The 27100-nt window shown below is 45.6% G+C and overlaps 1 protein-coding gene across 4 annotated transcripts; it reads left to right on the forward strand.

Moving 5' to 3' along the window:
• Positions 1–23243: 23243 nt before the first annotated feature.
• Positions 23244–25982, forward strand: LOC148875734 (formiminotransferase cyclodeaminase-like protein). Of its 4 annotated transcripts, none has more exons than XM_088965199.1 (3): positions 23244–23519; positions 24437–24851; positions 25334–25982. In XM_088965199.1, exons 1-3 carry the CDS (start codon positions 23496–23498, stop codon positions 25858–25860), a joined length of 966 nt encoding a protein of 321 aa, XP_088821325.1. In that variant the 5' UTR covers positions 23244–23495; the 3' UTR covers positions 25861–25982. The 4 variants fall into 4 exon arrangements, with proteins under 4 accessions (XP_088821325.1, XP_088821326.1, XP_088821323.1 ...); XM_088965200.1 differs by having other exon boundaries at positions 23368–23519; positions 25355–25982; XM_088965197.1 differs by having other exon boundaries at positions 23509–23715.
• Positions 25983–27100: the final 1118 nt, after the last annotated feature.

Consider the following 27100-nt stretch of genomic DNA (forward strand, 5'->3'; position numbering starts at 1 on the left):
GAAATAATTAAAGTGCATGTTTGATTCATGTTGTTTGGTTTAATTCTGTGTAAAACCCTAAAACTAGACATTTATAGAGACTCGTGTTAGTTTTAAATGTTCACAGCCGTTGGATAAGTCTGGGGAGATTTATCCTGCCAAGGCTGATACTGGTGTGCCACCAAGTGTTGGGATGGCCTGTCTCAGCCACCAGGGTAAGACCCAAGGCACATGCAGTATGGGATTACTTGAATCCTTGAACCGGACCAGATTTCCAGTATTGCCCTGGACCTTGGAGATAGATGGGCAAAACTGGAAAGTTACACCTGACCCCTAGACTCGATTATGACACTTCACTAGGTGTTGGATCAGGCTGCCTTTGATATGCCAATCAGTGAGATCCTTAGCGGGGATCAAAACCTGGGTATGTTGGGGCAGTTTGAGAATTCATCTGAGTGGGTGATCATAGTGACAGAATCAGCCACTTTGTCGGACAAAGGGTAATGATCGGGAATGCACTCTCTCTGATGGAAACCAAACTGCCAGCAGTTGATTTCAATCGTTGGAATTTTGTTTTGCAAAATTAATATATTTATATATATATGTACGGTTTCAAATTGTTTGCAAATGGTTTTAATTCCCGGGATCCATGTGAGAGGAGAGTGCGGCACTGTTCCTTGCAGCCGAGGGAGAGGTCCTCTCTTGTCGGGCAGTGCTTGATCATTAAGGGCTGAGAGGTTAAGTGTAAGACCATTGAGGATAATACCTGATGGGCTAATCTTGCACCTGCCCACAGTCCTTGGGTTTTTATAAGATGGCTTGGCCCAAGGACCACTTAATGTAAGTGTTGGGCCCATAGGGTCCATATGATGGACTCAAGGGGTTCATTGAGTTTTTCAGTGAATTCGGATGGGCCTTGTATTAAAGGCTGGGCCGAACCCATGTGTCTGGTGTGTAGATCAATGCTTGGGTCCCACGCCATACAAAGAAGCCCAACTGGGCAGCAAATTGGAAAGTAATTAGACACTGAACACTTAATGGGCCAGAAGCCCATTTCGAGGTGGGCTGATATGATCACCCATCCTTGGGGCGAATCTGAGATTAATGTTAGTAAAAGGATTGGGCCTTTAGCCTTATCCACTCTTGGAGACCAAATTCAAATTAGATTTGAATCTGGTAACCTCCTGATAAGATCAGGAGTAAGCTCACTTTATCTGCAGATAGGATTAAGATTATTCCCTATCCAAATACTGATTTGGATTGGGATAACTCCTAATTAGGAGGTTTCTTAATCAAGAAGAAAGGAGGAGAAACCCTAACCAAAAAGGAGAGAAATACAACAGATTTCGAATCAAGAAAAATCGCAAGAAAGTTCCTGCGAATTGAGATCAGATCTCATACTCCAGAAAAAGAAAAAAAGGCAGTTCAGCCTTTTCGCCTTTAGAGTTCTCCTCCTGCCGCCGCCATCTCTTTTGCAAGATTAGATCTTTGCAGAAAAGAAAGTCAAGAAATCTGTTCTTGACATCAGTCTTGCAAGAAAGACTGAAATAGATTCAGTGTTTAGTGCTTCTAGAGGATACTTGCGAAGGATCCAGTGTGTAGGACGCACCCTGCTGGTTCTGTTCCATCCACAGCTGTGTCATCTTCAGCAGGAACGGATCTTGGAGAATTCTTTGGGCGTGAACACCAACTTTGGGAGATAGTGCTTCTCCGGATCAGGTATATTCCTCCCATTTGTCTTTTGGTACAGATCTGGTTTGATTATGGTTCAAGTAGGATCCTTGAATATTGTATTCTAAATTTAGGGAATATGATTCCTAGTTGGGAGAAGGTAGAAAAATTTTTGAAATTCGCCCACCCATTCCGCAACCTTTATGGCATCCATTAGATGGATCCTACCATTCTTTCAGTGGTATCAGAGCCACAGGTTCGAATCTTGAACCAAAAGAAAATCAGATCTTACCCTGCGCAAATGGATAGAAGGTGTTCTTTCAAGATTTGCGCAGATTGTTTTCTTTATTTCAAGAAACTGTTTCTTGTTAAGGGCGATTGATCTGAAATTAATTTTTATTAAATCCAAAATTTATTTAGATTTGTTCTTTATTTATTTTGATTTAATGGATTGTTCGAACCTGGAGATCGTAGTGCAGATTTGGCGCAGATAGTCTGCGCACCCTTTTTCTTTCTTTTTATTTATTTCATTTAATTCGGTTTGTAAATATTTTTTTATTTTTAGACTGAATGTATAGGATTTGATCAAGAATGTAATTAATAGAAATAGGATTTCTGTTATTTTTCTTGATTAAAGAAGAAGGAAGAAGAAGGCAGCGCTGGAGATTTGCAGTTGGAGAAATCGCTTTCTGCGATTTGCAGTTTGTGAAACTGCAACCCTTGTGATTAACCTCTGTTTTGCAGGTGGTGCAAACAGTCCATAGTTTGATTTGTGATTGTTTGAAATCAAAATTATTAATTTCAGATCTTTCATGAATTAATTCTTGAATTGAAAATCAGTTTTGGATCCTCTCGGACTAAATTGGACCAAAACTGTTTGGACCGAATCTGGGGTTCGATAGGGACTGTTTTTCAGTCTGTATTTCTCACACTTGCTGTTCCAAATCTGATGTTCAATTACAGGGATTAATTCGACCCACCTGTAAAGCCCAGTTTTAAAGGGTTAAAACTGCAAAAGGCCCATTACTGTGAGATAAGCTGTATGGGCCGAACTGCTATCTGCGATTCAGCCCATACACCTAGTAGACATTAATTGTTAATGACTTAGATTTTAAATGGGCTATTCAATGGGCTTTACAGCAGTTAATTGATTGGATCAATTCCTCCTTTACATGTGATGTTTGGATGTTTGATGTGCTGCGACCATGGGCCATAAGTACTTGGCCCATGAAGACTCGTTAGTGGCTCTTGCGCACACCATGGCTGAATGCACATCATTGCCATGGTGTCCTTCAAGGTCATTGGATGACCCCTCTTTGCTTGGTGGGACCCACAACCCTGAAAAGGGATGCGTACGGAACCCCTAGCCGATTAAGGCCCACCAGAAATCTGACTTTATGAAAGTCAGTGGGAGCCACTCTGGTTTGACATAAATTAAAACTAGGGCGTATTTTTGTTCCCTCCAGCAAATATGAATGCATGTGATAGGGAGACCCATATGATGGACTCTCTAAAGGCCTTCCGTCATTAGCACAATGATGGGTCCTTCAGTAATGAGGAAACGCACCATAAAATTGGGCTATCCATTTGCTGCTGGATCTATTAGAGTGTTTCATAAGATGATAGGGGCGTCATAGACCGATGTGGGAGGGGCTTCACCAAAAAATGGGAACTCTCTCACGGTACCTTGGCGTAACCTGAATATGATGGGTGTGCACTCACTGGACAGAAAGGTTTACCTGAAAACGGCTCTGAACCTTGTCTGACAGAGGCCAAAAGGAAACTCATTTGATGAGTGGATGTGATCCGTCATAGAAAGGTGGTGGGGTTATGCAGCTGAAACAGTTGGCTTCACGCACCCCATGTGATTTCCCACATTTCCAGAGACATTTCGTTGTCTCTATCACTGAGAAAGGAGGGAAATCTCAGAGATGAACAAATGGGAATGGAACATAGATTAAAAGCCATATCTATGTAGGTAACATGAATCAAACTAAGGTTGTGGACTAATGATTTTGCTATTTTATCAGAAAATGGCAAACGATCAATTTGCAAAGCTTCTAGACGATAACAAGCTTAAGGGCCCAAACTATGCCGACTGGTACAGAAATCTTATGCTGGTCCTAACTTCCAAAAAGTTAGACAAGGTGGTGAAAAATCCTACCCCGGAACGTCCGGGGATAGGGCTTCTGAGGCCCGTAGGAGGGACTACCAAGAGTGGGAGGATAAGAACTCCCTAGCCCGCTGCTTTGTCGTTGCCTCATTAGACAACTCAATACAGAGGCAGTTCGATCAGATCGAACTAGCCAATGACATATTGGACAGTCTAAGAACAATGTATGAAGAGCAGAACCATTCTACTCGACAGAAGGTCCTGAAATTGTTCATGACCGCGCAGATGACCAAAGGGCAGAAAGTTCATGACCATTGTCTTCGGATGATGGGATACATTAACAAACTTGAAGCTCTTGGATCCGAGCTAGATCTTGGCACGCAAGTGGATGCCATCCTCAATTCTTTGCCCTCTTCCTTCAATGCGTTCACAATGAACTACAATATGAATAAGCTGAATGTCAGCGTCCAGGAACTCAGCAATATGTTGCAGAGAGCCGAGGATCTACTCAAGAAGGATGAGCCTGTGGTTATGTTTGCTGAAGCTAACAAATCGGACAAGAAAAAGAGAAAGGCAAAGAAGGCCCAGAAGAAAACTACCAAACCTAAGAAGCAGAAGAAGAACAAGGCATCTGATGTCTGTCACTTCTGCAAGCTGACCGGCCACTGGAAGAGGAATTGTCCTGCCTACTTGGAATCTAAGAAAGGTAACATCGAAACTTGTGTCATAGAAACTAACATGTTAGTTACTTCTGTGTCCTGGTGTGTTGACTCTGGGGCTTCAACTCATGCGTGTAACTCATTGCAGGGGTTCAAAGTTAGCAGAAGGTTGAGTGAAGGTGAAGTGACACTATTCTTGGGAACAACTGCAAGTGTTGCAGCAGCGGCAATAGGAACCGTAGAATTAGTTTTTAAAGAAGGAATACTTGTACTTAAAGATTGTCTTTATGTATAGAACTTGAGAAGAAATTTAATTTTTGTTTCTAAACTGTGTGCTGATGGATATACTGTTTATTTTAGTAATATGATTACTGTTAAATGGAATAATAAATTCATCGCATGCGGGGAATTAGAGAACGGTCTCTATGTTCTACATCCTTCTCTGGAAACTAACTTAACCGAAACTACGTCGGTCAAAAATCCCAAGAAAATGAATCGTGATATAGTAAGTCCCACGTGCCTCTGGCATTACCGACTTGGCCATATCGGTATTGACCGAATCACAAGGCTGGTAAAGGATGGTCCTTTGGATTTTCTAACCGTAGAAAATCTTCCCACTTGTGAACCTTGCCTTCAAGGTAAGATGTCTAAGCGGCCATTTGACGGTAAGCCTGAAAGATCTGAAGGCACACTTGACCTGATACATACTGATGTATGTGGTCCCCTGAGTGTTAGGACACGGAATCAACACGTGTACTTCATCACCTTTACAGATGATTTTTCACGATATGGTTACGTGTACTTAATGAGACATAAGTCTGAATCATTTGAAAAGTTCAAAGAGTTCAGACAGGAAGTCGAGAAACAGTTAGGGAGAGAAATTAAGGCCCTTCGATCAGATCGAGGTGGCGAGTATCTCTTTGACGAATTCAGGGACTACTTAAGGGACAATGGATAGTGTTACAATTAGCTCCTCCTGCTACACCTCAACTCAACGGTGTTTCAGAGAGGAGGAATAGGACCTTGTTGGACATGGTCCCGTCGCTTCTCGTATGCTCAGAATTACCCACATCCTTTTGGGGATACACATTAGAGACTGCTATCTACGCGCTGAATCAGGTTCCAACCAAATCAGTTCCGAAAACTCCATATGAACTTTGGACCAGAAGGAAGCCAAGTGTAAGACACTTGAAGATTTGGGGTTGTCCTGCACACGTTAAAAGAACAAGTGCGGACAAGTTGGAATCTAAAACCAGCTGTTGCCTGTTTATAGGCTACCCAAAGGATTCAGTGGGTTATCTATTCTATGACCCGAGTGAGCAGAAAGTGTTCTACAGTCGAAACGCCCAATTCTTAGAATCCGATTATATCCTGGACACCCATCGTCAGGAAATAGTTCTTGATGAGGAGAGCTCAGGAGCAGTGGGAGATGTCCCACAAATTCCAGGTAATGACCAACCTAGAAGAACCACTCGGGTATCCAGACCACTAGTCCGATATGGTTATGACCAGGATAGTTACCTGGTGGACCTTGACTAGTGAAGAGGATCCCGTGACTTACGCGGAAGCTATGTTAGACATAGACTCCCAGAAGTGGGTGGAGGCCATGAGAGTTGAAATGGACTCAATGGAGACCAATGGAGTCTGGACTCTAGTGGATCCGCCCTCCGGGGTAAAAGCAATTGGTTGCAAATGGATCTACAAGAGGAAGAAGGGCCCCGATGGCAGGATTGAGACCTTTAAAGCTCGTTTGGTGGCGAAAGGGTATACTCAGAAAGAAGGCATCGACTATGAGGAAACCTTTTCGCCCGTGGCCATGCTTAAATCCATTAGGATCCTGCTAGTTGTAGCAGCGTACCATGACTACGAGATTTGGCAAATGGATGTCAAAACCGCGTTCCTGAATGGAGATCTTAGTGAAGATATCTACATGCAGCAGCCGCAAGGCTTCATTGCTGTTGGAGGAACACATGGTATGTAAACTTAATAGATCCATATATAGACTTAAGCAGGCTTTTAGGAGTTGGAACATCCGTTTTGATTCTACAGTCAAAACGTTTGACTTTGAGCAGAATCTGGATGAGCCCTGTGTTTACAGGAAGTCCAGTGGGGATAAGATCACCTTTTTGGTGTTGTACGTGGACGATATCCTACTCATTGGGAATGATGTAAGAATGTTGACTTCGGTCAAAGTATGGCTATCACAGCAGTTCTCCATGAAAGATCTTGGAGAAGCTTCATACATACTGGGTCTTCGACTCTATAGAGATAGATCGAAGCGGATAATTGGATTATCCCAGGCTGCTTATATTGACAAAATTGTCAAGGGAGTACAGCATGGAGAACTCCAAGAAAGGAAACATTCCTTTCAGGCACGGAGTCACTCTCTCCAAGAAGATGTCTCCCAAGACTTCTGAGGAGATTGAGAGCATGAGAGACGTTCCCTATGCCTCAGCTGTAGGGAGCATCATGTATGCCATGTTGTGCACTCGCCCTGACATTGCTCAGGCGGTGAGTGTGGTAAGCAGATTCCAGGCAAACCCAGGGCAGGAGCATTGGACTACTGTGAAGAACATACTCAAATACCTTCGAAGGACAGAAGAGTTTTGTCTGGTATTCGATGGTAGTTCACTGCAAGTTCTAGGGTATACCGATGCCGATTTCCAGTCGGATCCAAATGATAGAAAGTCTACATCTGGGTATGTTTTCACTATAGGATCGTGTGCTGTTTGCTAGACAAGCAGCAAACAGGGGTCCACTGCAGACTCCACAACCGAGGCCGAGTACATTGCCGCAAGTGAAGCTGCCAAGGAAGCCGTGTGGATGAAGAAGTTCATACACGAATTGGGAGCGATTCCATCCAGCACATCACCCATCCCGTTGTTGTGTGACAATAATGGAGCGATCGCCCAGGCTAAAGAGCCTCGGGCTCACTCGAAGTCAAAGCACATCGAGAGAAAGTACCATGAACTGCGGGAGATCGTTGGTAGAGGGGACGTCCTGATTCAAAAGGTAGCATCAGCGGATAATGTGGCAGACCCATAGACTAAGCCACTGACACAGAAGGTGTTTGAGAAACACGTGGAAAGTATGGGACTCCGACTTGTACCAGATTGGACCTAAGTGCAAGTGGGAGCTGTTAGACAGTTTTTGTATGCCCTTAGCTTCAATCTGATTTGATGTACTTTTGTTATTTAGTGGAAATAATTAAAGTGCATGTTTGATTCATGTTGTTTGGTTTAATTCTGTGTAAAACCCTAAAACTAGACATTTATAGAGACTCGTGTTAGTTTTAAATGTTCACAGCCGTTGGATAAGTCTGGGGAGATTTATCCTACCAAGGCTGATACTGGTGTGCCACCAAGTGTTGGGATGGCCTGTCTCAGCCACCAGGGTAAGACCCGAGGCACATGCAGTATGGGATTACTTGAATCCTTGAACCGGACCAGATTTCCAGTATTGCCCTGGACCTTGGATATAGATGGGCAAAACTGAAAAGTTACACCTGACCCCTAGACTCGATTATGACACTTCACTAGGTGTTGGATCAGGCTGCCTTTGATATGCCAATCAGTGAGATCCTTAGCGGGGATCAAAACCTGGGTATGTTGGGGCAGTTTGAGAATTCATCTAAGTGGGTGATCATAGTGACAGAATCAGCCACTTTGTCGGACAAAGGGTAATGATCGGGAATGCACTCTCTCTGATGGAAACCAAACTACCGGCAGTTGATTTCAATCGTTGGAATTTTGTTTTGCAAAATTAATATATTTATATATATATATGTACGGTTTCAAATTGTTTGCAAATGGTTTTAATTCCCGGGATCCATGTGAGAGGAGAGTGCGGCACTGTTCCTTGCAGCCGAGGGAGAGGTCCTCTCTTGTCGGGCAGTGCTTGATCATTAAGGGCTGAGAGGTTAAGTGTAAGACCATTGAGGATAATACCTGATGGGCTAATCTTGCACCTGCCCACAGTCCCTGGGTTTTTATAAGATGGCTTGGCCCAGGGACCACTTAATGTAAGTGTTGGGCCCATAGGGTCCATATGATGGACTCAAGGGGTTCATTGAGTTTTTCAGTGAATTCGGATGGGCCTTGTATTAAAGGCTGGGCCGAACCCATGTGGCTGGTGTGTAGATCAATGCTTAGGTCCCACGCCATACAAAGAAGCCCAACTGGGCAGCAGATTGGAAAGTAATTAGACACTGAACACTTAATGGGCCAGAAGCCCATTTCGAGGTGGGCTGAAATTATCACCCATCCTTGGGGCGAATCTGAGATTAATGTTAGTAAAAGGATTGGGCCTTTAACCTTATCCACTCTTGGAGACCAAATTCAAATTAGATTTGAATCTGGTAACCTCCTGATAAGATCAGGAGTAAGCTCACTTTATCTGCAGATAGGATTAAGATTATCCCCTATCCAAATACTGATTTGGATTGGGATAACTCCTAATTAGGAGGTTTTTTAATCCTGAAGAAAAGAGGAGAAACCCTAACCAAAAAGGAGAGAAATACAACATATTTCGAATCAAGAAAAATCGCAAGAAAGGTTCCTGCGAATTGAGATCAGATCTCATACTCCAGAAAAAAGAAAAAAAGGCAGTTCAGCCTTTTCACCTTTAGAGTTCTCCTCCTGCCGCCGCCATCTCTTTTGCAAGATTAGATCTTTGCAGAAAAGAAAGTCAAGAAATCTGTTCTTGACATCAGTCTTGCAAGAAAGACTGAAATAGATTCAATGTTTAGTGCTTCTAGAGGATACTTGCGTAGGATCCAGTTTGTAGGATGCACCCTGCTGGTTCTGTTCCATCCACAGCTGTGTCATCTTCAGCAGGAACGGATCTTGGAGCATTCTTTGGGCGTGAACACCAACTTTGGGAGATAGTGCTTCTCCGGATCAGGTATATTCCTCCCATTTGTCTTTTGGTACAGATCTAGTTTGATTATGGTTCAAGTAGGATCCTTGAATATTGTATTCTAAATTTAGGGAATATGATTCCTAGTTGGGAGAAGGTAGGAGAATTTTTGAAATTCGCCCACCCATTCCGCAACCTTTATGGCATCCATTAGATGGATCCTACCATTCCTTCAGCAGGTAGGGGAGTGTGTAGGATCTTCGGTACAACTGTCTGTTTATCATGACGTATTTGGCTGCCTGGCGCTCTACCCTCCTGGCGGCATTACGATCTGTTGGGAGGGTCCCATGTAGTAGGGAGCCTGTGAGCGAATCAATCCAGCTCGGCTTTGCTTGAACGACGGGAGCGACCTCCTCTGCCCCGCTGAGAATGCTAGGCCGAGGCAAGTTCTCTTTGTACACAGTACTCATGGTGTTATCTCCCGTGCTGGCTAATCGTGATAGGGCATCAACCTCAGCGTTCTTTGATCTCGGGATTTGCTGGATGAAGTGTGACCGGAAGTTGAGCAGAGCCTCTCTTACTTTGGCTAAGTATGCTACCATGGTTGGCTCGTGAGCTTCATACTCGCCTAGACCACGAGCTGGAAGTCACTACAGACGACGATGTGCTTGGCTTCACTTCCTTTGCCAGATCCAGCCCGGCTAGCAGCACCTCGTACTCTGCTTCGTTGTTGGATGCCGCAAACTCAAAGCGTAGTGCGTACTCCAATTTTGCACCGCTAGGCCCGTGCAGAATGATCCCAGCTCCGCTGCCCTGCCGAATTGCCGAGCCATCTACATGAAGGATCCAAAGTTCTTCATCCTAGTTCAGGTTTGGCCTAACTAGGAGAGATAACATGTTGGTTGCTACTTCACGACGCTCGAGTTCAACCAGCCTGGGAACCCCAAGCTCTCCCTTACTGGGGGCCTCGTGTTCCACCGGCCTGGGGACTTCGGAGCTAAAGGTGCATTCTGCGATGAAATCTGCCAAGGCTTGGGCCTTGATAGCAGTTCACAGTTTATACTGGAGTTCGTACTCGCTAAGCTCAATGGCCCACTTTGTCAACCTTCCCGAGACCTTGGGCTTGAGAGAAACTTGCCTCAAAGGTTTGTTAGTAAGGACAACGATGGTGTGAGCTTGGAAGTATGGGCGGAGCTTTCGGGCTACTATAACCAGTGCATAGGCTAACTTTTCTATCTCTGGGTACCTTGTCTCTGCTCCCTGCAACACTTTACTAACATAATAGACGGGTCATTGGACCCAATCTACTTCTCTTATTAGTACCGAGCTGACTACCTCGTCACTTGCCGAGAGGTATAGCTCTAAAATATCACCCACTTTAGGTCGGGTTAAGAATGGGATGCTGGCGAGGTGTCTTTTGAGCTCGTCGAATGCGAGCTGGCACTCTTTGTTCCATTCAAAGCCTTTTCTTTTTATGGACTTAAAGAAAGGCAGGCAACGATCTGCTGACTTGGACAAAAAGTGACTCAAGGCAGCTAACCGGTCGTTCAGCTTCTGAACCTCCTTTAACTTTCGAGGTGGTTTCATTTCTAGGATGGCCATGATTTTGTTCAGGTTGTCCTCAATGCCTCGCCGGTTAACGATGTATCCTAGGAATTTACCCGAGGTGACACCGAAGACACAATTGTTTGGATTTAACTTCATATTAAATTTATGTAGAATTTCAAAAACTGAATGTAAATCTTGTATTAATTCATGTGAGAATTGGGTCTTGACGACCATATTGTCTACATAACACTCTACTTTTTTGCCAATTATTGGCTCAAACAGTTTGTTTACAAGTCTTTGAAAAGTGGCCCCAGCGTTTTTCAACCCGAAGGGCATGACCTTGTAACAGTACAGGCCAAACTCAATTACGAAAGTAGTTTTCTCTTCATCAGTTGGGTCCATCTTGATCTGATTGTAGCTCGAATAGGCGTCTAGGAAGTTCAGCAACTCATGCTCCGAGGTCGCGTCGACTAGACGGTCGATCCTGTGAAGTGGGAAGCAGTCCTTTGGGCAAGCTCGGTTCAGGTCAGTGTAGTGGACGCACATGCGCCACTTACCGTTGGCCTTTTTCACCAAAACGGGGTTGGCCACCCAGCTCGGGTAATGAACCTCTCTGATAAAATCGGTTGCAAGGAGCTTCTCGACCTCCTCGTCGACTGCCCTCCACCGCTCTAGGGCTAAGTTGCGTTTCTTCTATCTAACGGGCCTAACTACAGGATCAGTGTTGAGCCTATGAGTTATAATGTTGAGGTCTATGCCGGGAATTTTTGCCGTTGACCATGCAAAAACATCTAAATTTTCGAGTAAGAAACTTACCGGTTGAGATCGCAGAGGATCTTCAACAGAAGCACCGATCTAAAGTACCCAATCTGAAGTACCCGATCTGGGTCCTCTGTCGAATCTGGGATGGGGATGGTCACTTCGGTAGGCGTGGCTCCCTCCGCGAACTACTCCGCAGGTCGTTCTAGCTCGAGGTCATCTTCTACCTTGGCCTTTCCTTTGAGGGCGGCTACGTAGCACTTGCGGGACTCGAGCTGATTACCTCGCGTCACTCCGACTCCGAAGCCTGTAGGGAACTCCATCACTAGATGGTAGGTGGAGACTACTGCTCGTAGGGCATGGGTGATGGGCCGACCTACTCTTGCGTTGTATAGTGAGGGGGTCGCGAACACCAGGAACTCGTGGCTGAGCCTTACCACACTAGGCCAGGTGCCGACCTCCACAGGTACAATGACTCTCCCTAAAGGCCTAACCTCCTCGCCGCCGAATCCCATGAGTGGAGTGTTTGTAGGCTTCAGGTCGCTTTCTTGGAGTCGTAGCTGATCGAAGGCTGCCTTGAAGAGAATATCTGTCGAGCTGCCCAAGTCGACTAGGACGCACCTGACCTCAAAGTCATTGATCTTAATCTTTATGACGAGCGTGTCGTCATGGGGGTAATGGACTCCTCGCGCATCGTCTTCGGTGAAGAAAATCGGTTCCTCCTTCCTTGACCATTTTGAGGGGTTAAGCTCTTCCCTGGCGACCTCGTGGGCTGATGACCGAGCTGCTACCGAGGTGCAACCAACGACAATTGATCCTCTGACAATTACATGGATGCTCCTCCGGACTGGTCTCTCATCGAGAGGCTGCCTCTGCGGTTGCTCCACTTGTCTACTGGACTTGGGAGCTTCCTTACTCTACTCCCCGTGCTGACCTTCTTTATTACTATTATTATGCTGTAAAAAATTTCTCAGATATCCGCAACGGATAAGTTCTTTTATATCGTCGTGGAGATTGTTACAGTTTTCGGTACTATGACCGTGATCTCTATGAAAACTACAATACAAGTTTTTGTTCCTAACATTGGGATCAACCTTAAGCCGAGGTGGCCACTTCACATATGGGGCATCCTTGATCGCCATGAGGATCTCGGCCCGCTTCGTATTGAGGGATGTATAATCCCTTTCTGCTACCGAAGCTCGGAAAGGCTGAATTGGCTTTGCCCCCCGAGTTAGGTCCTTCTTCTTCTTGCTGTCACTTGGAGCCGGGGGCTCTGGTTCCCTTTTTCTTTTTTCAAGGGCCTGCTCGCCCTTCTGGTTGAACTCCTCCTCAGTCCCTATGAACTGATCTGCCAGTTTGAGGAACTCGGTCACGGTCTTGGGTTGGTTGACCACCACGTGCCACCTGAACTCCTTGTGGGTAATGCCCTGCTTGGTCGTAGTGAGCCGAACTGCAGGGTCTAGGTCGGGTATTTGCAGGCAAGCGTCATTAAACCACTTGATGTAGTTTCGAATGGACTCTCCTTCCCTTTGGACTATGCTGAGGAGGCTTTCTTGGGTCCTCAGACACCTTTTGCTGGTGACGAAGTGGGAGGTGGAGACCTACACGAACTGCGCTCAGCCCCTTATTGAATCTAGCGTGAGGTTTCGGTACCAAGTGTGGGCTACTCCTTTGAAAGTGGTGGAGAAGGCCACGCGCATGCAAGACTCGCTCACTCTAGCCAAATGCATCTGGGACTGAAAGGCATCCACATGGTCATTGGGATCAAAGGACCCATCATAATTGTCCAGCGGGGGGAGCTTGAAGACCCTTGGCATGGGGACAGCAAGGAGCTCTGGTGATAGGGGGGAGGGAACTGAAAGAAGCGGTGTAGCTTTTACCTCGCTCAAACTCACCTCTACCTTGCCTCTGAACTTGGGCAGGTCGCGGGTGGCAGCTCGGCGACGCCTTTGCTACTTCTTAGCCGGCTCAACGTTGGTGTTATTGGCCTCGGTATTACTGAGCTCGATGGGCCCAGGGAAATGCTCAGATGGCTATCGGTAGCTGCGAACAGAGGGACCTTGTTCTTGGTCATCGGCTAGCACTTCGAACCGGTTTTCAGCAAGCAAAGGTTCAAACTACGAGTGCCGAGGTGATACCGGCCTAACCGGCTAGGAGGCCCCCGACCTAGCTGTAGGCCACGAGGCGGGGGTAGGGGGTCTTTACTTCCTTCCATGGGATGATACTGAGGTCTCTCCTCGGTGGAAAGGAAGTTCACTTTGGCGGTGAGGCTTGGTTGGTTGCGCAACTGGATGCCTAGGAGGGAGTGAAGGAAACTGTTGTTGATACTGGTGCTGGGCCACTTTGTGCGGCACTTGCTGCTGGTGGAACTGAAGTTGCTGGAACTGTTGTATTTGGGCCTACATGGCTCGCATGCACTGCATCAGGTCTTCGAGCTGACCTTGGCTGGCCATCGGAGGGAGGATGATGGGTTTAGTGAAGGTAGTTCCAACGTGTTATGGACGCACGCAAGCATAGGCAACAACACGCACCACCCGGCAGCAGCACTTAGGAGACGCATGCACCATCTGGCAGCAGCACTAGAGAGGGTCCCACATGACAGCTCAGTAGGGTGGGTCCACACTTATCTTGCCACAACATTCTGACGAGATCCTATGCCCGGGCCCATAACATTCTGGTATCAGAGCCTACCATCATGGGGGGACAGGAGCCGTTGTCTTCCCGGGTCCACGAACTAGAACACAAACCTCCATGCAGAGACCAGCATGGAGGTTCGTGAGGTCAAGGATGATGTCAGGAGCTTCGACGCTTGCTGGAGACGTTCTAATCCAATAAAGAAAGAAATTCAGAAAGAACTGCCACCAACAACAGCCATAGGCCGGACTGGGCAGAAACATCCAACGAACATCAGATCGCTGCCCCGACTACCGCTGTTATCCCCAAATACAGTCGGCTAGAATTTCCATCCTACAACGGCACTAGAGACCCACTGGGATGGTTGTATCACTGCGAGTAGTTCTTCCGCAACCAGCGCACCGATAACAGAGACAAGGTCAATTTGGCCGCTTTCCACCTCATAGAAGAGGCACAACTCTGGTTCTACCGTCTAGAATGGGAAGAACCCGGGCTTAGCTGGGAACAATTTAAATCCTATTGCCTCCTCCGATTTGGACCCCCGCTGACAAGTAATCCATTGGGCAAATTAATCAACCTCAAACAAACTGGAACTGTGGCAGATTATCAACGCCAGTTCCAAACCCTTCTCACCAGAGCAGCCTCGGTACGCCCAGACCAGCAAGTCGACATGTTTACAGCAGGGTTAGTGGAACCCCTAAGAGTGGACGTTGAGATGCAACACCCTCCTAATCTATCACAGCTATGAACCTCACATGTGCCTTTGAAAGGAAGATGCAGCTCTCCCACGAGAACCTTAGTATAGGACGATCGGCATCAACATGGACACCTTTGAAGACAACAGGAGTGACTCCCTCTTCGATCACCAGTAGAGAACAAAGGCTTCCTACGGGTAACCCCTCCATATCAGCATCAAGCATGGGAAGTAGCAGGACTGCACCCCCCCTTAGGCAGCTGACCCGAGCCGAGATGGCGGAATGGCGTGCAAGGAGGCAGTGCTTCAACTGCGATGACCTATACTCTGCCAGGCACAAGTGCAAGAAGTTGTTCTATCTTCTGGTAGAGGAACCCGAAGAGGACGAGGACGAACCTGCAACATCAGAACCAGAGATCTCCCTCCACGCCATCACGGGGATCAAAACTTCCCAAACCATGCAACTAAGGGCGTTGATAGCAGGGCAACCAGTCCGTATTCTAGTAGACTTCGGAAGCACTCACAACTTCGTCAGTAAACAAGCTGCCCGTCAGTTAAATTTACCCATAGAAATCAGACCACAGTTACAAGTAGCCATGGCCAATGGGGAAAGAGTTCACAGCTCCGGTATCTGCAAGGACACCGAAATTCAGGTCGGATCAGAGTCCTTCTGTGCTGATTTATTCGTACTCTCCTTGGACGAATTTGACATCATCATGGGGGTCAAGTGGCTGATCACGTTAGGGCCCATCCTTTGGGATTTCAGCACCCTGACAATGACTTTCCACCTGGATGGGAAACCGGTTACATGGGAGGGAACCAGAATAAGAACAAAGGCGCAGCTGCATACACTCTAGAGTGAGGTCTCATGCGCAACGGATATGGAAAGGCTCCTTACAGATTTCTTTGCAGTATTCAAGGAGCCCAAGGGGCTTCCCCCTTTTAGAGCCTGTGACAACCGAATTCCTCTGATAACTAGATCAAATCTCGTTGTTGTCCGGCCCTACCGCTACCCACATCGGCAGAAAGATGAAATAGAGAGGCAGTGTGCAGACATGTTACAGCTAGACCTGTTCATGGGCCGGGTGGCCCGACGGGCCGGCCCGGCCCGGCCCGGCCCCCGGACGGGCTTGAACAGGTATATAGGCCCGCGGGCTTAACCTCAGGCCAAAAAACCCGGCCCGCAATAAATTCAAGCCGGGCTCGGGATTTGCCAAAATAGCCTAGCCCGGCCTAACCTATAACTAAACCTAAAAACCCTAGTTGAATACCCCTCTTTTTTTCACCTCTTTCCCTTCTTTTTCCAACGAATTCTTATTCTCCACATCCTCTTTCCCTTTTTTATATTCTTTTTTTAATATAAATAAATTTTGAATTTATACTTTTTTTAATGTAAATAAATTCTGATTTATATTGATTATTGAATAGGGAAAATTTCTAATTTTTTTTATTAGGTCGGGTTTCGGGCTTTTTATTAGGGCCGGGCTCGGGCCCAAGTTGTAGGCCCGTTGGTCGGGCCAGGCTCGGGCTCGGGCCTCATATATTTCTGTTAATGAAGAATAAAAGCCCGGCCCAAGCCCGGCCCATGAACAGGTCTAGTTACAGCAAGGAATCATCCGCCCCAGCCGCTCCTTCTTCTCCTCTCCAGTTCTTTTGATACCCAAGCAAGACGAGACTTGGAGATTCTGTGCAGACTACAAGGAGCTTAACAGTCAGATGCGATCAAGGATAAATTTCCCATCCCCGTCATAGAAGAACTGTTGGATGAGCTCCATGGCACGCAGTATTTCTCCAAACTAGACCTCCGATCAGGATACTTCCAGGTCCGAATGACTCTAGTGTTGGACAGTCTTGTATGCCCTTAGCTTCAATCGGATTTGATGTACTTTTGTTATTTAGTGGAAATAAATTAAAGTGCATGTTTGATTCATGTTGTTTGGTATAATTCTATGTAAGACCCTAAAACTGGACACTTATAGAAACTTGTGTTAGTTTTAAATGTTTACAGCCATTGGATAAGTCTGGGGAGATTTATCCTGCCAAGGCTGATACTGATGTGCCACCAAGTGTTGGGATGGCTTGTTTCGGCCATTAGGGTAAGACCCATGGCACATGCAGTATGGGATTGTTTGAACCCTTGAACCGGACCAGATTTCCAATATTGCCCTAGACCATGGAGACAGATGGGCAAAACTGGAAAGTTACACCTGACCCCTAGACTCGATTATGACACATCACTAGGTGTCAGATCGGGTTGTCTTTGATGTGTCAATCAGTGATATCCTTAGTGGGGGTCAAAACCTGGACATGTTGGGGCAGTCTAAGAATTCATCTGAGTGAGTGGTCATAGTGACAGGATCAACCCCTTTGTCGGACAATGGTAATGATCAGGAATGCACTCTCTCTGATGGAAACCAAACTGCCGCCAATTGATTTCAATCGTTGGAATTTTGTTTTGCAAAAAATAAGATATATATATGTATATATACGGTTTCAAAAGATTTGCAAAAGGTTTTAATTCCCAGGATCCATGTGAGTAGAGAGTGCGGCACTGTTCCTTGCAGCCAAGAGAGAGGTCTTCTCTTATCGAGCAGTGCTTGATCATTAAGGGCTGAGAGGTTAAGTGTAAGACCATTTAGGATAATACCTGATGGGCTAATCTTGCACCTGCCCACAATCCTTGGGTTTTTATAAGATGGCTTGGCCCAGGGACCACTTAATGTAAGTGTTGGGCCCATAGGGTCCATGTGATGGGCTCAAGGGGGTCACTAAGTCTTTTAGTGAATTTGGCTGGGCCGAACCCATGTGGCTAGTGTATAGATCAATGATTGGGTCCCACACCATACAAAGAAGCCCAACTGGGCAGCAGGTTGGAAACTAGTTAAACACTGAACACTTAATGGGCCAAAAGCCCATTTCGAACTGGGCTGATATGATCACCAGTTCATAGGGCGAATCTGAGATTAGTGTTAGTAAAAGGATTGGGTCTTTGACCTTATCCACTCTAAGAGACCAAATTCAAATTAGATTTGAATCTGGTCAGGAGTTAACTAACTTAATCTGCAGATAGGATTAAGATTAACCTCTATCCAAATACTGATTTGGATTGGGATAACTCTCAAAATATTGGGAGGTTTCTTAATCAAGAAGAAAGAGGAGAAAACCCCAGCAGAAATATCATATTTCGAACTAGGGGTTTGAGTAAGCAAGAAACACATCCTGCAATCTGAGATTTGATCTCTCACAGACTCCAGAGAGAAGAGAGTTCTGCCCTCTTCATCCCTGGACTTCTCCTCCTTCAGCCGCCGCCACTACCTGTTGGAAGATTGGATCTTTGCAGCAACAGGAAGTCAAGAAAGCAGTTCTTGACAATAGTCTTGCAAGATAGACAAAAGGATTCAGTGTTCAAGGTTTCCAGAGGGTTCTTGTGAAGAATCTAGTGTGTAGGACGCACCCTGTTGGTTCCGTTCCATCCACAGCTGTGTCATCTTCAGCAGGAGCAGATCTTGGTTACTTCTTTGGGCGTGAACACCAACTTTGGGAGATATTATTTATCCGGATCAGGTATAATACTTCATGTTTCCTTTTGGTTCAGATCTGGTTTGTTTATGGTTCAAGTAGGATCCTTGAATAATGTATTCTAAATTTAGGGAATATGATTCCCAGTTGGAAGAAGGTAGGAATTTTTTTTTTTGAAATTCGCCCTCCATTCCGCACCCTTCTTGGCGTCCATTAAATGGATCCTACCATTCTTTCATTTAGAATATATAGAGAAAATGGCCTTCAGAACACACCATGGTCACTTCGAATTCCTGGTCATGCCTTTCGGTCTTAGCAACACCCCCTCCACGTTCCAGGTCCTGATGAACGAGGTGTTTGACTCCCATCTCCGCGAATTTGTCTTGGTATTCTTCGACGACATTCTAGTCTATAGAAAATCGTGGGTAGAGCACGTACAGCATCTGCAGATCATTCTTGAACTCCTGCAACAACATCAACTCTTCCTCAAGCGATCAAAATGCTCCTTGGGGGAATGTAGGGTCCTTTACTTAGGACATGTGATCAGTGGTCAAGGGGTCACTGTGGATGAATCCAAGATTCAAGCCATCAAGGAATGGCCTAGACCGCAATCCGCCAAGGCTCTCCACGGTTTTCTAGGGCTGACAGGCTACTACCACAAGTTTGTTCACAATTACGGACTACTAGAGGCCCCACTAACAAATCTGCTCAAGAAAAACGCCTTCCTGTGGGATGGTACAGCTAATGCAGCCTTTGTAAAATTAAGAGAAGCCCTCTCCTCCACACCGGTTCTACAATTGCCAAACTTTGATCTTGAGTTCATAGTGGAGTGCGATGCATCCAGCACCGGCATAGGCGCCATACTACAGCAGCAAGGGCATCCAATCGCTTTCTTTAGTAGCAAGCTGGCCAACCACCACCTTAAGTTGCTCGCCTGCAAACGTGAACTTATTAGACTAGCTAAGGCAGTGTAGCACAGGGGCCTTGAACCGTGCCGAAGATGCCTTGTCCCGCCAAGAAGAAGATATGCTCCTCCATGCAATCTCACAGCCCCGAGCCTCCCTGCTGGAAGACATTCGGAATGAACTGCCACAATCACCCGAATGGAACGATCTGATCAAGAGAATACAAGCCAGAACGACCAACCCAAATTGCTCCGTGCACGATGGTTTGGCACTATACAAGGGACAAATTTATCTCCTGACCAACTGCCCCTTCATTCCCTCCGTTATCTCCAGCATACACAACGCCACGCATGAGGGTATCCAGAAAACACTGCACCGCATCCATGCGGATTTCCACTGGCAGGGTATGAAGGCTTCGGTACGGGACTTCATCCAGAGTTGTTTGACGTGCCAGCAGCAGAAGTGGGAAAACTTGCATCCAGCAGGCCTTCTCCAACCTCTCTCACTCCCCACTCAGATCTGGGCAGATATTTCCATGGACTTCATCGAAGGCTTACCCAAGGTTGGAGGGAAATTGGTGATATTTGTGGTGGTGGACTGCTTCTCCAAGTATGCTCACTTCCTTCCCTTATCTCACCCCTACAGCATGGTTTCAGTCGCCCACACCTTCTTCGCCCACATCTTCCAATTGCATGGGCTACCCGAATCCATTGTAAGTGACAGGGACCCGATCTTTACCAGCACCTTCTGGAAGGAGCTCTTCCGACTGTAGGGAACAGACCTAGCCTTCTCCTCCGCTTACCATCCACAGACTGACGGCCAAACAGAAGTGGTGAACCAAACAATAGAGATGTACCTCCGCTGCCTTTTGGGAGACCAACCCAGACGTTGGGTGGAGTGCCTTCCGTGGGCCGAATACTGTTACAACACGTCCTACCACTCCTCCCTTGGCATGACTCCCTTCCGGGTGGTGTATGGCCGAGACCCTCCCTGTCTTTTATCTTACGAACCCGGTTCAACACGGTTGGAAGAAGTGGATCGCAACCTCCAAGACCGCGATGCCCTCCTGGCCGAAGTCTCCTTACGCTTGCAGCAGGCACAGGCGCGCATGAAGCACGCTTACGATCAGCACCACCGTGAAGTCACCTTTGAGCCGGGACAGTTCGTTTGGCTGAAGCTCCAACCCTACCGGCAGCTCTCCCTCAGGCGTCGAGTCCCCCCTAAGCTAGCCCCCAAATTCTATGGGCCCTTCAAGGTTCTACAGCAGATCGAGAAAGTTGCCTATTAGCTCGAGCTACTGGAGCACAGCAAAATCCATGACACCTTCCATGTGTCCCTACTAAAGTCTTTTACAGGGACTCCCCCTAATCAAGTGCCTTCCCTACCCCCTCTAAAGGACAGTAGACCTATCCTCCAACCTCGAGCTCTTGTCCGGTCACGCATCAATTAGGGTACCTTCGAGGTACTAGTGGAATGGGACGGACTACCATCAGCTGAGGCCAACTGGATCCCCTGGACCGATCTTCACAACGCCTACCCAGATCTCAAGCTTGAGGACAAGCTCGTTGTCCAGGAGGGGTGTGATGTTATGGATGCACGCAAGCATAGGTAGCAGCATGCACAGCAGCACGCACCACTCGGTAGTAGCACTTAGGAGATGCGCGCACCATTCGGCAGCAACACTAGAGAGGGGCCCACACGACAACTCAGCAGGGTGGGTCCACACTTATCTTGCCACAATAGCTCTACTCGCCAACTCGCCGCCAGCTGCATTATCCCTCATCCCTTATCCTTATCTTATCTTATCTTCTTAGTAAGAGTTCTATTTGCCACTAGAAGTAGGAGTTGTGTTACCATTAGAAGTAGGTAATTTATTTAGAAGTAGGAGTTTGAGTTTGATATGGATTACCCTAGCCTAGCCGAATCCAACAAGGAATCCACTTTTGTAATCTCCTATTTAAGGAGCTATGAGTTGAAATAAAGGCATTGAGTTTTCGACCAAGAAAGGTGTAAGAAGAGTTCGGGTGATCTCTTGGACAAACCACCCACTTGGTTGCCACAATAGGGTCTGTATGCAAGGGGAAGGGCAAGGGAAAGCAAGAGTCTCTTCCGGTGGACCGACCTATGACGAGATCCTACGCCCGAGCCCATAACACAACGGCAGAGGGTAATGGAACGGTCACGAGTGCCACCGTCAGGGGCACATTCAGACTAGGTACCCCGTCCATGGAGAGGGGGACAGTGAACTGCCCGATGCAGACGATGGGTAGCTGGAGTTGTTCCTCTAGGGTGTTTTGGCGTCCGGAGTTGCTGGAGGAAGCCATGGTGATGATGAGTTCTTTGAGGGAAGTTTCACAGAAGTTAGAGGAAGGCCTTTTGAAGCGTTCCCACAGACGGCGCCAAATGATGCAACACAATCTGGGCACTCCTAGCTGGCTAAGAGTTGGCTCCTAGCAGTGATGGACGGCACCTGAGAGGAAGAAGAAGGTGAAGGGTTCCCTGGGAGCTCTCCCAGAGGGAACACTCCGATGGCTAAGTTAGATCTCTGGGGAAAACTCAAAGAAGACACAGAGAGTTAAGAGTGTTGAAAGTGCTAGCTTCAATACCTTTGCTTCGTGAGGGTTGGGGTCCTTTTATACCGAAGCTCGGTCACATCAGGTGTAACAGCCACTGCCCTAGCCGTTATCGCCAGGGCAGAGGTGGCGGGTGCAGGCTGCTGCTACAGGCTGCTACTGCAAGGTACGGACTGCGACAAGCATGCCATGCATTTTAGAGACGGTAGGCAGAACGCCACCTGGCAAGGGATCCGAGCACTGCCATCGGATCCGGTAGGTACGGATGTCAGGCAAGCACGGATGTCAGGCAGATCTCCCTACAGTCTGCCGAGCTACCATACATTGAGCTACCTGGGGTGGATTTGTCTTGCACCGAGGTGCTGAGGTATATCGAGGTGCCCGCATTGGAGGCGAGCCTTAAGCAAGTTCGAACAGGAATCTCGACGGTGCTGCCCCGAGGTGTTTCTCCCTCGGGACACTTAGCCAAAAGCCGGGGTGCTCCCTTCTTAGGAAGGGAGAGCTCGGTTCCTGAGAGGAGTTCGGGCCCTGAGAGGGGTTCGGGATCTCCTACACTTGGTGGGCGTCAAGGTTGGTCGGGCGCTAGTCCCCGACGAGTCACTTAACCCGCCGAGCGGCCAATGTTGGACTCGAAGGATCCTTCCCGTCGAGTCACGGTTGTGCTGTTAGACTGAGCTGTTCGTCGAGCCAGGTCACGCACACGTGTCCGTGTGCTATGAGTTCAGGCCAAATCACCCTCCATCAGGTGTGTTGAGAGGATCCAACCATTAACAGATTGTCATTAAAGCAATTAGTGAGCAAAACCCCATACATACAAGTGTAATTTAGTCTAATGAACTCTTTATCCTTTGTACTTTGTGATCATGTTGCATGCCACGCTGGTGCAACTGCAGGCATACTTGGACTATTCGGTAAATGGACCATCATTAAGGAAGCATACAGGACAGGAGTTAGGTTCACAAGCCTATCTACCCATTTCCCAGCTTCTTTCTTGGAAATCTGCGGGCGTTTGGAGAAGAAAAGACAGAATACACTTGCAGCTGGTTGTGCTGCTTTAGGTTCACAAGCTTATCTTCTCTACCAAAAGTTTATGCATGCTATATATAATATGATATAGAGACAAAGTTGTATTCCTTCTTGACAATTTTGTAATGGTGCATGGGTGGTACTTGTACAAAGGATGTAAAATTGGATCGGATTCAACTTGATTCAAATCTCAAATTTCAATGAATCTGGATTATCTGAAGAATTGAAGTTTGGATATACCCTATTCGAATTCTAAATGGACACAATCTTTTAACATTTATGTCTTGAACATGTATAATTTACAGTGATCTAATTAAGACTTTATCATATGTGAAACTCTTCACATGGCGCTTGCTTGCTACTACAGTACTACTCATCTACCACATTAATAATTAAGAATGACCTATATTTTATATTTACTTGTGGGGCCTTGGTTTTCTGTGGATATCCAACGTCATGGTCACCAAGCGTGCACAGAAAACAGAACTAATAATTTATATAAAGGATATCTAGTCATCAATTGTGTTGAAACAGGAGCAGATAAGCGAAGGTCCAGAAATGGATTTGAACCAGATTTGCAAGGTAAGGTCGTCTCTTCTGTATTTTTCCTTGTTGTAGACTCTTTACAATGTGAATGCATTTCTTAGTTTGCATTGATAGAACGCCAAGTTGCTCTTCCAAAATAAAGAAGGGAGGGAGTTCTCAATCCCCTTTCCTCTATCAGTTTTCTCTCCCTTTTTCTTTTTGTCTGGCTAAAAGATCAGAGAAACGTTCTTCAGTAAGTAGTAAATTAAGAATTGATCATTGAAATTATTGTTTTATTTCACTCATAATTAAGTTGCTTACTCTCAGGGTAGCATAGAATAGATTTGGGTTTTAATCCTGTCTTGGGTTTTCTGACATGCTAACAACTACCAGACGATCTGTTTGCAGAAAAATGATGCCGATGGTACTAGTTTTCTTTTAGAATCCTATCATCTAGAGCTAGAGGCTAGAGCTTCTATATCATAAGTTTCCCCTCTTCAGTCTTCGATCTCTTCTTAATTTTTGCTCCCTAACTTCCCAGGCGATGAAAAGGAAAAATGATTGATGATTAATCCTCCTATTCCAAGATCTCTTTCTTTTCTTCATCCAACTCCGAGAAGTGGAAACCTGAAAATATGTGTACAGGTCTCATTCTGTACATGTGTTTGTTAAACGGGTTGAGTAGTCAGTTGTCAAGTGGCTCCAACCCTCATTTACTGGTTCAGTAAAGACAAATCAATAATTAAGTTGAGCCAATTATCAGTTATCAAGTGGCTCCAACCCAAGTGGACCGTCACAATTCTTTGCATAGTTGATAGATACCTACTACGTACAAATCCAGTGATTAATTTACACAGGAAACAAGTTAAGTCTGTTTTTTTTTTGGTTAGTGCTTTGTTTGCTCTGTTTATTCCTCTGATTAAATGACTGCATCTGCAATTCTGCATGCTTTACTTTGCTTGGACTAAATTAAGGACAAGAAGAAGAAGACGGTGCAGCAATCCATGCTGCTATGCTGCAAGCTTTACATCTCTGAAACACGAAACAATTCGGCTCTTGAGTCAATCGAACGAGCTGCCAGGCTCAACCCAGAAACCGTAATCGTAAACAAATTCCAAGATGGTGTTTACAACAGGGTGAGGTTCACGCTTGTTTCTTATGTCGCTCATGATAGCACTGGGAGTCCCATCTATAGCCCCTTGCAGCAGACAGTGCTGGCCATGGTGGGAGCAGCTTATGAAGCCATTAACCTGGAGCTGCACTCGGGAGCACACCCAAGGCTCGGAGTGGTCGACCATATCTGCTTCCATCCCTTGGCTCGAGCTTCCCTGGATGAAGCAGCTTGGCTTGCTAAATCAGTGGCCGCTGATATTGGCAACAGGCTCCAAGGTACGTTCTGCCTAATTACTACACACTGACCCGCTGGCGAATGGGTCCCATTTAAAACAATGGTCATGTCAAAAATAAGCAAGCCCAATCAGATAAGTCTACCGAGGTCGGATGCATCCACTTTTTTCTCCAATCAAATGCAGTAAAATCATATCTTCTGCTCATCCATTTATATATATATATATATATATATATATATATATATATAATAGATAAAAAGAAAGAAAATAGAATTGGTTATTTTACTATTATTTATTATAAGTTTAAAGTACGTCTCGTATCATATCGGCAAACCACTGATATTTTAAATACAAGATCCCTGACCCTGATCAATTTAAAAAATATATAAAAAAAATAAAAATAATATTTTATGATATGGAAATACAAACAGCTGATATCCATGTTCTTGTGTATTATACTTTTAAACCATGATATATTATTAGTATTAGTATTAGTATTGGTAAAATTTTGAATACACGCAGTGCCCGTATTTCTGTATGAAGCCGCACACCCTACTGGCAAGGCTCTTGATAGCATTAGGCGCGAGCTGGGCTATTTCCGGCCAAATTTCATGGGCAATCAATGGGCAGGCTGGGCTCTTCCTAATGTACTTCCTGAGAAGCCAGATGAGGGCCCGACTGAGGTGTCTCCGGCCAGAGGCATCGCCATTATCGGTGCAAGCCCGTGGGTAGCATTGTACAATGTACCAATCATGTCCGCAGATGTCTCAGTCACCAGAAGGATTGCTCGGATGGTAAGTGCGCGGGGCGGTGGGCTTCCAACTGTACAAACATTGGGTCTTGTCCATGGTGAGGATTCAACCGAGATAGCATGCATGCTATTGGAGCCCAACCAGGTTGGAGCTGACAGGGTGCAGCACCGAGTGGAGATACTAGCTGCTCAGGAAGGATTGGATGTGGAGAAGGGGTATTTCACTGATTTTTCACCAGAGATGATTGTTGAGAAGTATATGAAAGTGGTTTCTGATAACTCAGAGCATGTGGGTTGAACTCTATTTCAGCAACTGAACCCATTGAACGCTCACTGATAGGTTCTATAACTATGTACTATATAATAAAAGAATGTCTGCAATGTCAAGCACTACACCATTAATCCAATCTGGTGTTTTGTCACTCCTTTATTGGTCCATTTACTTGATCTGAAAATATCATAAGTTGGTCCTCAGAGCCGCGGCGATGGCCACAGCAAGCCCCAAAACTTTACTATTGGATTTCGAACTCATAAGTTGGTTCTCGGCTTCAGTCAGGGCAAAGTCCATTAGATTATCTCCATATTTATGTGCTTTATTTCATAGAGAGATATTCCCAATGCCAGGTTGTAAAAGACTGTTAGAATGGTGTGGTAACAGATTTGTCCTAATAGAAGCCGCCAATCTCCTCTGTTTGGTGTACTAATGAGCACAATACTTTTGGGCTATGCCTTGCATTGGCTGCCTCACCCTCATATGTTGGTCGATTTTTCTTGCAAAAAAGATGCCATCTCATACAAGTATAAGAGCACGTTGACAAGAAAATACTAACGATATATGGTATATATTATTTGGATTCAACTTTTATAATTTGCACTCAAGTATCAAGTGTAATATAATATGTAGATATATAGATTGGATATAAATATATCTAAAAGAGGCCATATAGTGTAATTTATCTTTAGGTGTTTTTAGAAAGAGAGGGTGTGTATGCACAATGGTTTCCAACTTGAGATATGAAAGAGGAAAGTGACAGCAGCTGCAGTCTTTTGAATTGAAAACAAGGATTTGTTTGTTTTACATTATTTTTAAAGTGAAGAATAAATCCATTTTTTCTGATGGATTAGGCAAAAGGTCAAATCACATAAATCTGTCTTTTTTTCAGCTGAGGGCAGGTAAGTTGATATGTCTCACATAAGAAATAAATCCATATTTGCTAATACATAAGAAATAAATCCATAATGTTACTTTTTAGATTAAACAATTATTATATAACTTTACCTAAAATTAATAAAAACACCGATCAATGCGAGTGTTCTTCAAAAAACACTGTGCATTCAACCAAACAAATGACTAACCAAGACATGAACGAGGCCTTCAGAGAGCGGGAAAAAATCTTATCTAATGCAAAATTTGTACTTTTGTTTCATTTCCACTCCAAACAGTTGGAATAAATTTTGCATCTCATGAAAATTTTGCACTTCTACCTACCTCAGTTCTCTCTAGAACACATCATACATTATTCCTAAAAATATTACCG

Source organism: Nelumbo lutea, chromosome 1 (assembly GCF_056320005.1).
Source record: "Nelumbo lutea isolate HS-2025 chromosome 1, American lotus-T2T, whole genome shotgun sequence".
Taxonomy (NCBI): domain Eukaryota; kingdom Viridiplantae; phylum Streptophyta; class Magnoliopsida; order Proteales; family Nelumbonaceae; genus Nelumbo; species Nelumbo lutea.

Coding starts and splice junctions, on each gene's coding strand:
- LOC148875734 (XM_088965197.1), top strand. CDS start 23,572: ATGCATTTCTTAGTTTGCATTGATAGAACGCCAAGTTGCTCTTCCAAA. Junction 23,716..24,436: donor GATCAGAGAAACGTTCTTCA/GTAAGTAGTAAA, acceptor GACTAAATTAAG/GACAAGAAGAAGAAGACGGT. Junction 24,852..25,333: donor TATTGGCAACAGGCTCCAAG/GTACGTTCTGCC, acceptor GAATACACGCAG/TGCCCGTATTTCTGTATGAA.